We start from the raw sequence: 13673 nt of genomic DNA, 5'->3' as shown, positions 1-13673 counted from the left end.
AGGGCAATCTGTAAATAAAGTTTTTCTTTTTTTTAAAAAGACAGACCTGCACAAAGTAGACACATCACAACGGGGTTTTTTTTTGCAAGGAGATACTTGCCACAAAAAGGAGACAAATCAAAACTGGTCTTTGCACATTTCAAGCACTGTGATTTTCATTTCTTTAATTGCCACTAGGAGTTTATTGAAGTTTCTTGCAAGGATTCTCCTTTCTGTCCTCAAACAAACATCTTATGAGAATTTTTTTAGAAATTGCAACTCTCCCATGCCCCAAAGCTCTGACTTCCACTTTTAAATTGTTGCTTAATGTTATACTTCAGATTTTGCCTATGAATTAATTTTCTTTAAAGAAACATCTAAAACGTGGTAAACCAAAAAAACCTCTGTGAGTTCTTGAGAAATGGGAATTACTTTACTAGTTCTTTTAAATTTGAAGTTTCTTAGCAATATTGTTTAAAAGTCTAATTTCAAAAAATTTCACTTTTAGTTTCCTGTAAACATTATAATATTATAAATATTTATGCATTCTCCCTATTAGACTAGTTTTCTGGAGGCAAGGGTACTCAAACTTGTCCATCCTTCATTTATAAAAGAGGTGGGGCCTGTGGAGATTACAGGTCCCAATAAGCAATGCTGTATCTTGATCAAGAGAGGGACCTCTGATTTACATTAGTAGTGTCCCACTGGGATCTGTAAGCAATTTAGGCTGTATCTCCATATTAAAGAAGTAGCCATTTACAGAATTTTGTCCATCAGCACTGTTGATGTCTGTTAAGTAGCTTGTAACTGATAATATGCACCTCTTGAATCATGTGCATTATGAGGACAACTTTCATAAAAAGCATTGTATAATTATATTTCAATTGAATGCCTGTTGTTTAGAATTGCTTTCCTCCCCAGTTTGTATGGCAAACTGCAATTTTTATTTCAGGCCATTTACAAAAATAGAAAAATAGTCTCGTCTGATCTGGAACCTGATCCTGAGAGATGCTAATTGCCCTGATTTGCAGAGCTGAGGACTATGAGCAGCTTCTAGGATCTTGCCCTTAAATGACACGATGGTTCTTACACAAAAAGTTTAATGCGACATTTTTGACAGATGAAATAATTTATTTACAGTTAGGGCTCTATTCACAAATGCAAACAACATTTTGCATGGATTTTGTGTAAATTGTTCTTGCAACACAGTTTGCAGCTGGCCTGCTGTAAATAGTTGGAAAGTGTAAGTTTAATGAGAGGAGAAAAAAAGGAACAAGATTAGCTACCAGGAAGATCCAATTTGTAGGGCTAATTCATTTTATCATATTTGGTGCAAACACTGTTTTGACAGAAAAGTAACTTAGCATTTCCTTCTGTGTGCGGGCAGCGTAAATATTGGTGGGTGGCCCAAAAAATTAAATCCAACTTTTCATTTATTTTCAGTTCTCTTATGTCCCATTTACTGAAAAAGTGCAAAACTTGTTCAAAATCACCCATGTTTTCTCCTGATGCTCCTCAGGCTACTGCCACTACAATTTTGGTGCTACTAAAATGGAACTGAACATTCTCTTTTGGGCATATGAAAATCTGGAGGAAGCTCCCAGATCCATGTGACCGTAGAGTGAGTAATGATAAATATAAGAGAATAAGGTAGCATGAGAATACCTGGAGTTCAGTGGATACCTCTTCCACTACTTACCAAGTTCTGTGAACATGCCAGGGTGTCCAATTTGTATCTTTCAGTTTTGCTTGCTTTAAAAACAGAAACTTACAGAGCTAACTGGCTGCACCAGGCCATCTATTGTACATAATTATAAAATAAATACAGTATGCATATGACATTCATGTATTTGTGTATAGAGCCCTTATAACTTCCTACAAGTCTGATAACAGGAATCTTATTTTTGAAGGTTAGGTACTGTTTAGCATGAAATCCAACTTCCTTATTCATAATGATAATGAAGTAAATCTTGTTTTGAGCTGGTTTCTCATTCAGCAAGTATTTATTATGCTGAATCCAAATGAAACAATGCAATTTGTTTTATCAACCTCTTTTGCACACACAAATTAAACAGTGGCCAAAAACTGAAAGTTTCAGGTTACAAATGAAAACTGTATTTTTATTAAATGTGAAAACATGTACCCAGGAAAGGAAAAACACCTTTATACATTTTTATGGAAAGTTTTTCCATTTCATGAGAGGCTTCCTTACATATTTTATACTTAAATTATGAACAGTGACCAAATATGAGTTTGGATATATATTGCAAGGCTTTTAAGTTGTTTTAATGGAAGTGAATGAACAATTTGAAATAAAATGAGAGGGCAAGTTCACAGAAATGTTTTAGGTAGCACTGGATAGTTGTCTAATAAATTAAGAAACAGAAGAAAGCCAACTCCTATTCCAGACATCAACGATGTTAATACATAAGTACACCTGGGGATTGCTAAAATTTCAAAGAAGACTCAATAATTAATATTTCAGGCTCTTGCAAATACATACACATGCATTTGAGTAGTCCCATTGTCTTCAATTAGATTGTTCAGGTGCTTAAAATTAAGCACTTGCATGCCTTAAATAAAAAAAAATTGTGCAAGTGTTCCTAGGATCAGGGTTTTTAACAAGTCTCTGAGTGGATGGTCCTTTGGTGAATTCTAAATTTATTACTGTCACTTAAGATATAAAGATTATGAAAATGAAAATGAATGAATGCATGCACTCAAGCAATGCTTGGCGAATATGAAGAGCTCATCCGATTCTCCCTTTTTCTTTCAGCTTGAAACGTCATTTGGTTGATTGTAACATGCCCTTTCAATCTGCTGTGTGTACATCAAGGGTAGGCACCTGCTGAATAAGATCATATGTTAAATAAATGTTGGAGGTGCAGTTCGGCGTGCAATCCAGCAAACCTTTAGCTCTCACATTTATGTAAGATATATGAGTTACATAATTATACGAGTTATGTGAGACTGTTACTGTGTCAGTGGGACAACTTTCATAAGCAGAGGCCTGCAAGCCCAGGACAATATTATTGGGGTGGGGAGAAGAAGAAGCTGCACACACTATTTAGAAGTAGCTTAAATTTGAGGACTGAATGGAATTTTTTATATCTTCTTTTATACCATGAAATACTGAGTTAGATCCTTGGTATGATAATTTGCTATTTTAATTGTTGCAAACATCAGCTTGAAGAGAAACTAATTGTCACTCTAGAAAAGGGAATAAATTATTTTTTATTTGGAATATATGTACTTCAGCAAGAATTCCATCTTTTAAACTCCACACGAATCCAGACTGATTTGAAATGGGAGCTGGTCTTATAAGTATCATTACTTGGAATGATTTAAAGGATGATATAGTTACCTACACTGACAATTTCTCAATGTATTAAGTTTTACATTTATGGTTCTCTCCACTTCAAATGCATAGGGCCAAATCTTGCACAGTTTGGCCAACACCTTTAACAGCAACAACAGCAAATATGAAGGATGTCTAGGAATTGGAGGAATGGACTGTAATGCTTAAAAATTATTTACTGGTCAAGGACATAGAAATCAGTGCAATAGTTGAAAATTCATTTAATCAAGTAAAGAGAAAAAAGAATAAAATGTGCAACTCTGAATATTGTAACAGCTGGTCCCTCATTAAATTACCCATCTAATTTCAAGTCCTCCTTACGTACAGTATTTCATTTGCTAATCATGAGACGGGGGAAAATTCAAGTGTGTTTTAGACACTTAATGAGGCTGTTATCCTTCTGATAAAAAGCTTCCAGGTTGCTATCCATGCAGAAGAAGCCTTCCTTCACCTATGCCTAACTTGAATTATTCAAAATAATTATCCTACAGTATTTTGCTTTAAACCACAAAAGTGTGTGTTTGCGTGTGTGGGAGGGTAGAGAGTTAGTGGGTGTCTCAGGGGGCTGGCAAGTGGCAATGGGATATGGTACCCTTCTGGGCCACAGCAGAGGTTGGGTATAATTGAAAGTTGGTCACTATGTTTCTCCGTATAATGAGCTGAGCAAGTTTTAAAATGAAAATTGGTAACTATGGCATGCAGCCAACAGATAGTAACAACTTAAAGGAGACTGAACTATTTTCTCACTTTTAAGCAGAAGTCCTTCCAGATCCAGGGTGAGGCACATTACTGGGGTGTGTGGAGCTCAAAAAAATGGGTCCTAAGGGCTATTAGAGCAGCATCTTTCATGAGCTCTAAATTAATCTCAGTTCTTCCTCATACTCAGAAATTACTAGTAAAATCATTTAAATGCCTTACTTTTATATAAAAATATTAAGATACTTTTCAATGTACATTTCAGGCTACATAATATACTTGTCATTCAAGCAGCTACCTTTCTTCCTCATTTTTTAATAAGCACAAAAACGGCAATATTGTTTACACAAAACCTACATGTGAAAATAAGATACAGATGTGAAAGTTACTTTTCACATATTCACAAAGAAAGTGAAGTTTTGGCACTACTGAAGTCAATGACAAGACTCCAAGTGACTTCTAGAGAGCCAGGATTTTTACTGGAATTTCTATAGAGGAAGAAAATCCATTACTCCCTAATTCTTCTATTCCATATGAGATTCTACCTCTTCTATTTTAAAAATTTTAATTGAAAAAAATGGTAAGAAAAATATGTCCTATTCATCACACATATAAAAAGAAAACTCTTAAAATGCACTGTGAAAATTCATGGGCTCCAGCTGAGTTCTCATTACTCCTAGTACTGGACAAGTTCTGTCTGCTCTTATCAGCAATGTTGAGGCATAAACATAGAAACCAAAAGCAGCTACACTGCATGTAGACTTCCAGTGCATTAGAAACACAGGTAGGAAGAAAAAAATTTAGTTCTCAAGTAATTTTTCTTGCCATGTTCATTTTTTCTTAGTATTGCAAACTCCTACAAGGACTTTGTAAGCAAGGAAAGTATGCAAGAAAACAAGCAAACAACCAACCAACCCTACAGTACTTTCAAAGCTAAAGTTGTCCTTGTATTAACTGCATATTTCGCACATATAAATAATATCCTGTGTGTTTTTATTGCAAATAAATATTGTTTTTCCAACATGCATATGCATAACTTTATTCACGTGTATAGTAATGGATCACCTGCAAGTTCAGTCCCTATGAAAGCAAGGGGAGAGTAGTGGCGATCATTACTAGTTATGTGTGATGAAATGTGCTATTAGAACTCAAGAGATGGGTTGGATAATGAAATATAGCTACAGCCCTGATCTTGCAGAAATGTAAGCATGGGCAGATCCAGGTGGGTGTAAAGGTGGGTGTGGGAGCAGGAATCTGTGCTGCAGGGGTGGCTGTACTGCCACTCCCAGCTTCCCCCAACCTCACAGCGGGACAGGCAGACCACACTGTGGGAGCAGCAGCCAAAGACTTTTGATCTCCCCCAATGCAGGTAAGAATCCCTCCCTCACACTCAGAACCTCTTCTCTTCCCCTCCATGCTCAGCAGCATCTCCCCTCCCCTCCCATTGCCTGTTTCCTTGTCTGTTGCTGTGGCAGCAGTGCAACAGGCAAGTTTTTCCTCCTTGCCTGATTGCCCTGGGTACTCCCTGCCAGCCTGGAAGCAGGTGCAAGGAGGGGGAATTGGCTTTGCTGCCACTGCTGCTGTCTCCAGCTGAGCCTGGCTCCTCACACAGCTCACACTTTTGTGGGGTCCCATCAAAATCTATTAGGCTGACTACCTGAGTGCAAAATGTTATTTTACATGTTTAACACACTGCAAGATCCTGCCCTGTAATTCTAACTGAAGTGATGCAGGGCCTGATCCTGCCCTCTTTGCCATTTTTTATTTGAATGACTTGAATCGTGCAGGATCTATCCTATTATGCAAAGTTGATGACATGCTGCAAGTGGGACATGGCAGGGGAGGGAGGGTCATAAAGAATCACTATGTTTCTGGAAGTATCTCATGCTATTGGAGTGAAATTATGAGAAAATATTTTGACAAAGATTTTACATTTAAAATCACAGCACTGGAAACTGAAAAAAGGATGCATTTCTGTTCTGCTCTCTACATTGCACAATTTTATTTAATGCTCAGGTGTATTCCCCACTATAAACTAAACTCTTGCTGGTAATGTAAAACTCACAAAAAGTTCTGTCATTTATGTGATAAATATTAAGGCCACAACCCCACTTTACTTTGCCCGACTGAAATCCCTGCACGCCTCACAGTAATAAGGTTAAATACATGTGTAAGTGTTTGCAGGATTAAGGTTTCATTTTGCATTTTGTGTAAGTAAAACTGATCATAGTGCTGCTGGGATCCTTCAAAAGAATAAAAACTGACCTGTTTTCAAAAAATAAATAATAATTATTGGGAAGAAAGTTAGTGATACCATATGAATACTTTCACTTAATTCAAAGTCATTTTAAAAGTTATTTGTAACTAAAAATTACTTTCTCTTAAAATCTTTAAAATGTTAACAATATTTCAAGGTACCTGGTATCTAAGAAGAGTTTTGTGTTTGTATAATGCCAGCAATGGAGTAAAAACATTATATCTTTATTTATATATACATGCAGGGAGTTGACACAAGCAGTGATGGGCATCTGCTAGCCCACTGAGCCCATTACATGCAACCCTTCATTAAAATTTAAGGGCAAAATTCTTCTTATAAATCTTCCTATGAGCACTGTACTTGATGCTCTTCTCTGCCTATGTATCTGGACCTCCCACATGCAAAGATGAGAACTTTGTTCTAAACCTGTGGAGTGAGTTTAATTCAGCCACTTTGTGCCTGAGATCCTGAACATCAGCCTTCCTAACACCATACATACAGCTGCAATCTTTCATTTTCTTGGGAAACGTGGGAGTCATAGGGCGCTAAATTTAACATAACCTCAGGTCCTCAGAAGTTAGAGCTTCACTTTAAGGAAGTCTCCTTCAAAAGGCTTTTTTTTTGTGTTAAGGAAGCCGTATCACCATTCTCCTTTTTTCCACTATCTCCACAGCTTTGAAATACAGTATACTGAACTCCTTACAGAATGGGTTCAGACCTCTGTTGACATCTTATATCTGGCAGAAAAGCTTGAGCCTTCCAATGCTCTCAGCATGGGTCATAACCATGAAATGCTCAGGCATTTTGGTTTACCTATATGATTACACATACAGAAAGATTTTGAGAAGTTCTGTTCCAGTATTTCTAGTGAAAAGTAACACATTCATGTACGGTGGAGTCCTGATTATCTGAATGGCTTGGGAGACACGAAGTATGTTAAGACAATCAGGACTATGGCTAATTGGGGATCAGCTAAGAATCAGTAGAAAAGGGAGGGACACCAGCAGTTTGTTAGAAAAGGAGGTTTCAGTAGTAAGAATTCTACTGTATTTCTACTAACTACCACCCCTACGGAAGATCATGCTAAGTAGAAAACTCATTTCCAAGGGCAGAGCAGCCCTGACACTTTATTGCTAGATTCTATAGCAACTGGAACTCACTTACAGCAACCTTAAAGTACTCTGTATAAACCAAGAAGCTTGTATCAAATTCAGGCTTCCATTTAAAATAGATATTGCAGATAATTAGGCTTCAATTAAGGAAGAAAATAACCATCAGTGCTTCTTTTTTTAAAGGCAAAGTATAAAAAATGTCACCAAGGCTTGATGAAAAATTATTAAATTTCTCCAAAAAATTAAAATGAGCTTTCTTCTATTTCTTGAGACAGCACAGAATGTGATTCACAGGATAACTGGTATCAAACACAAGTTAATGAAAGCCCTCTTATAAGCAATTTTATTCCTATCCATAATGGCAGACATTTACAAAATCAGACAATTTATCATTTGAGTTCACCTTAAAAAATAACTTATAAAGCAGTGATATATGCAGCACAAAACAGTTCAGAAGGGGAGAGGGAAAGCAAATTTTAATAGTTAAAATGTAAACGTGAAAAAAAGATGGAATAAAAGTCCCTACTTCTTATTTCTACTTAAGATGTCATGTGATAATATTTTACAATGTCCTGCGGGTCTATATATGTATGTGTGTGTGTGTATGTCTATATAGTGCACACACAAGCACACAGGCACACATATATACATCTACCCGTACATGTACATACACAGAAAATTGTTTGCAGTTCAGTCTTGGGCAGTTCTCTTATGCCACTCTTTACAGTTGTTGGAATCATTTTTGGACCCACTTTCTTGACAAAACTGGGGAGATGGTAGGAAAAATGGTGGGTCTGATTGTGTCTGAGATCCTTTTGTTAAACTGTACACTGGGACGAGTAATTTTCTTCTGTAGTAGCTCTCTGAAGAGGGCCAACTCACTGCGGTCTTCATGAGGAGACTTGGTAATGGATCACACACTCATTGTCATGCTAGGGGAGTACTGGAAAAGAGGAATCCACATTTTAACAATTCTTTCACAGGCCACTACATTCGCTTCTGGAACAAAACAATGAATTTGAATTTCAATTCATTGCTCTTTTATTTTTATCCTTTTAAATTTGTCAGGACTGTTGTTCAGTTTGTGCTACAATAATTAATTATGTATTTAAATTTCTTTCCATCTAAATTACAACAAAACTTATGAAATGAATAAGTAAATCATGAGCAGAAAATAAATGTTAGCATTTGCTGATACTGCCTGGCTGATGCAATTATAGCAGCTCTTCCTTAAGTGCCCTGACTTGCTCTCCACTAGTTAGTGCTGGGGCTACTTAGGGTATATGCATAAGCTGATGGCAGATATGCTTGCGGAGCATTGTAGCTGGGTATTCACACCACTGGAGTTGGCATTTCGCTACTTGTGGGGAAAGGTGTTGGAAAAATGCCTTACTGAAATGAAATTAGGCTTTGGCTTAATCTTTCAGAAGTTGGCTATATCAAATATCAGTAATTATGCTTTTTCTATTAACTAAAAATCCTGCCATCACATTATATTGCCTTATTATTTTAACACATACTGAACTGCAGCCCTGTTGCAAGCTACAGCCTTCCTCAAAGTAACAGTACCTCATCACAAGTTACTGATGAGATACCACAAAGCCTCCAGTAATCTCAGTGTTTTCTTCATTGGAATTGTCTGTGAGATATAGCAAAAACATTAATTTTGCCTTTCTACATGCTGATACATAATCAGAAAGCAGCTAAAGTATAAATCTCTGGGTCTGCCTATTCTCCAGGTTCCAAAGTTTTCAGAACCAGTGTTTTGGTTAAGTCATACTTCTTGGCTAGGGACAGAAATTACACATAAACCATTATAAGTGATCAGAAACTGATTCAAATCTATGATACAACAGAAGTTCAAGTGCACATAAACCACTTTCAAAATGGCTGAAACTGGTTTAAGATAAACCTGGATGGATGTAGTATCAGACTTAACTGATTTAGGTTAAATCGGTTTATTGAACTTGTGTCCCAGATCCCCTCCAGATTCAAGTTAACTCAGCAGTCCTCCAGTACCCCAGAATGCTTTGCACCTCCCCCATAAACACTCCTCCCCACCCCTTTGCAGGGCAGGCGGGCTAGCCTTGGCCGAAGCTGTCTGCTCCAGCTAAGCAGAGAGGCGTGTTCTAGTGCCGCCCTCCCACCACCCCTGCAGTTTCTGGCCTGGGCCACTGCAGTCATGTGACTGCATTTCCAGAATCAAAAGTGAATGTCTGTTCACTTGCTTATCAGTTCAATCTACACAGTGTAGACTAACCTGCGAAGATTAAAATGATTCAGCCTTGGGCTTTTTGACTGCCTGTACCTAGCCCTAATGCAAACTGCTTCGAACAGACTAACTGGAGGAAACCTAGTTTGCCTGAGGTCTCTTCTTTTCTTTGTTGATCTTGTCTGTTTTGGGTCTTGCTTTTGCCAGGTGCTGCAGACTCTCACTTGGATTCAGCAAAGCTTATTCAATAAAGCCTTAAGCATGTAAGTCATTGAAAAGGACCACTCAGGTGTTTAAAGATAGGAAATGTCTTAAAGATTTTTGGATTACAACCAGAGTATGCAACAACAGCATACACATTTGGGCCAGGGAATAAATTCTTTGTTTATATACAGATTAAGTACCGTACAAATTGCTGCTATTACTACTACTACTTGTATTATTTTATTAAATATACATTAATTATATATAATTGTAATTATAATGATTCAATCATACCACAACATAGTAATAGTAATCACATTATCACTACTACTGCTGTCCTTATTTTGATTCAGAACTCCTGGTGAACTGAATGGGAATTTTGCCTGAGGAAAAAACTCAGAATTTATCTCACTGATAATATTCTTTCTAAGCAGCCAAGAAAAGAAGTGGCAGGGGTGGTTAAGAAAGGATTACAGAGGCTCAAGAAACTAAACTCTGGCTTGTGAGTGAGACAGGCATCTTGAAGTACAGTAAGAGGTGTAGCAAAATCTTCTACAAGCCAGATCAGGAATTGATTCAGGTAAAAAAAACAGTAGCTAAAACCATTAAGCATACAGGAATGTCTGAGAGAACCAATTTTCTGTGGCATATAACTGATACTACTTGTTATTCTTTTAATGAGCCTAATTTAGTGGACTGGCTTCTGTCTGTTCAGTCAGATTGTTGGCATACAGTACAAGTTGAGTAAGCTGAATTTAGAGTCAAGCACTGCCATGACTATAAATCAAATCTGATGCGGTTTAATTACTACTCTTTTGCAAATTTTGAAACATACCTCTCTAGCTGAAGAGCTTTTGTTCAAACTTATTGAACAGTAGATGCCTAAAATATAGAAAATTGATCATTCTTCATATTTGTATGTTTGCTGAAGAAGCAAAATAAAAATTTAATCTGTATTTCATAAAACATGCTGAGGATTTTGGCTATGGTATGAATTAGAAGAAACAACATTCAGTCTTCATAGAAACTGGGCTAAATTCTGCATTGGCATAATTAATGGAATTGCATGTGGTTCTGACAGAAGTTAATTCCAGTCAGAATACGAGTTCCGAAGCCACTCAGCACTTCTGAAAAATCAGGCCACTTCTATATAGGAACCAAAATATGGATTTAGAAATCTAACTTTAGGCACCTGGATATGAAAGTGTTCCTCACTATTTTCTTGATTTAAAATAGTTTAGTATTGTAAACAATATTTGTTTAGCCTCAAGATTTGGCACTTTTATGAAAAGTCTCATTTGTCACATAATAAACACTAGAGGGGGTGTTTGCTTTCCTGTACCTAAAACTACATCATGGCTTTTTATAAAATCTTATAGATTTTCTGGTACTTAAGTGTGGATCATGTTTTGAAAGACATTCCTACTTTACAAAATATACTATCAAGGAAGGTGAAAAGTTGGACAGCCGCAAACTGACACATCCCACCTCAGAGACTGCTTTTGAATCACTGGCTGAATATTCATGTCTACACTGTTTAGATTTTAACTGACAAATGCACATCCCATCATTCATTACCAAATAAGTATGTGTGTGAATCTAGGATAATACTGATGTACATCTAATTTTCATCCACTAATCATGGATTTCTGTAGTAACTCTGTCTCTTGGCTCTAAATTTACTGACATTATTTAGCACAACTGTTTGTTCAGCAGATCCATATTATAATATTAGGATCTAGTAAAAATATACAGATAACACAGAGGATAAGGCTAGTGACTCAGTGTTTGCCAAACAGAAGAATCAAAAAGATACTTACACTCTCACTCTGAAAAGGGTTTAGAAAGTTTCCACCCATTTCACCGTCATCCCGGGGAGTGCCAGGCTGATTACTCATGCTCATATTACTGGGAGAGTTCTGTTAAATGAGATTTTTAAATAAAAGTTAAATCTTATTGAAGAACTGAGTTCCTTTCTTTGCTTCACAATGCATCTTAAAGCTGTACTTACACAACACCTTAGAATTTCTGAAGATGAACCAGAATAAACCTTTCCAACCAAGTTCTGTGTTCTATATGTAACAGTTAATAATTTTGACCTGGAAATAACTATGTTCCCCTTTATGAAATAAAATTTCTTCTCTGCAATTCTTGTTTTCAGGTTAGGCCCAGAACCTATTGAAGACAGTGGAAAAAAAATGGCAAAATCTAGATTGGCCTTCTAGGTGCCTTATTTTTAAGCTTTGGCAGCCAGGACGTACAATTTACAAGCCCAAGAGATTGTTCTGCAAGTTTTGAATACTGGCATGCATGTATAGTTCCATACCCTGCATGGACAAAGAGCTGGCTAACAAAGCACTTTTTGTAGTCCTGCCAACTCTGACCGAACTACTGACTTGTGAGCTGAAGGCACCTCTGCTGGATAAATTCAGCTCTCATCTCTTGTTAATCCGATAGACGAGGATATAGCCTGCAAGAGTCCTTCCAGGTTACTCAAGAGGGGACTGGAGGCATCCAAAAGCATGGATGCCCAGGCCAGGGAACTCCCCATGAGCAGGCTGATAAACAATCCCACCTTGGCCTGATCTGTGGGGTAGGCATAGGGGCAAAGTATGAACCAGAGGCAGCACTGATTCAGAAACCCCAGGAACTTCTTCAGGTCCTCCCTGAAGCACTCTGGGTGCAGACACTTGGGTTCAAGGATATGTAGGGGAGTAGCTAGAGCAGAAGCCTCTGGTGGCCAGTCCTGCTGTGATTAGAGGACAGCAGTCTGGCTGCAGAGGAACTACCAGGGCTCAGCCCTCCAAACTGCTGCAGCAGAGGGGAAGGGGCATGCACACTCAGATACTCTGTGAAGCCAGGACTGCAGCTGTCCCAGCAGGCAGGTAAATTTATTTCAATCTACTTTCTTCATGACTACCTGGGTTGTGTGTGTGGGGGGGAGCAGATCAAGACCCCCACAGTGCAGGAGGGAGTGCGGGCAGGGGTGAATCATTTACCCCTGCCCCTGCCCTGCTCCCTCTGCACTGTGGGGACTGTCCCATGACCTGGCCTGGCCAGGGTCCCATTCACTGTGTGTGTGTATGGGGAGGGAGGGGGAGGCACATGACCCCTAGGTCTGTGCACAGGGCAAGGGTGGGCTGCAGCTGCGGGCTGGGCTCTGCTCCCTGCCTCTGTGCCTTGCTGCTGCTGTTTTGAAAGCGGTGTGGCACCACGTGTGTCCTGCCACTGGGTGGGCCAGGCAGTGAGGCGAACCAGTCCCAGTGCCACTGCCGCCCACCTGGAGTGCAGCGCAGCCACCCCCCAATGGGAACAGCTTGGCACTGCCCCAGCCCCAGCCTGCAACAGCATCCTGCCCTGCCCCGTGCAGATGATGGAGCACATGCCCCCCCGTGCCTCCCAGGATGTGTGCAGCGGCTGGAGTTGTCACCCCTCTCCGCACCCCTGAAACAAGATGCAGCATCATCCCATGCCCCACCCTGCCCTAGCCGTGCAGGGCCTGGCAGGGTGGGTGTGGGGGTCCCAGGGGCTCCATCCCCTCCAGCCTGGCAGCGCAGCCTAGGCTGGCCCCACTCTGGCCCCTGGCTCTGGGCCCCCCAGGCACTGCAGGACTGAGGCCACTACAGAGGCAGCCAGGGCCAGTGTGAGGCTAGGGGGAGGTGATAGATTCATTGGCACGGGTGGTGCCAGCACTGAGCAACAACCCTTGGCACAGGGGAAGGGGCAGCCACATGGGCTCAGCGGGCCCCAGCCTCGATCCCAATCCTGGGCCCAGCTTGGCTTGGCTCGGCTTCCTCCTGATCCCTGCCTGGTCCCAGCCCCAAACCCTTCTCCCCCTGGTCCTTTTCCCTCCCC

General features: G+C 39.5%; 1 protein-coding gene across 2 annotated transcripts in view; it reads right to left on the bottom strand.

Annotated features, from left to right (window-relative positions):
- Positions 1–6914: 6914 nt before the first annotated feature.
- SSBP2 (single stranded DNA binding protein 2) overlaps positions 6915–13673 on the bottom strand; it is a 355671-nt gene continuing 348912 nt past the window's right edge. For both annotated transcript variants that reach the window (XM_019516935.1, XM_019516936.1), the window contains 2 exons: positions 11639–11737; positions 6915–8345 (listed from right to left, as the gene is read on the bottom strand). In XM_019516935.1, coding sequence (XP_019372480.1) covers positions 8316–8345; positions 11639–11737 — 129 coding nt within the window. In that variant the 3' untranslated portion in view covers positions 6915–8315. The remainder of the gene's footprint in view (positions 8346–11638; positions 11738–13673) is intronic.

Source organism: Gavialis gangeticus, unplaced genomic scaffold (assembly GCF_001723915.1).
Source record: "Gavialis gangeticus isolate Ggan-Ray unplaced genomic scaffold, GavGan_comp1, whole genome shotgun sequence".
NCBI classification, from domain to species: domain Eukaryota; kingdom Metazoa; phylum Chordata; order Crocodylia; family Gavialidae; genus Gavialis; species Gavialis gangeticus.
Note: the sequence above shows the minus strand (reverse complement) of the source record. Positions and strands in the feature narration are given on the sequence as shown.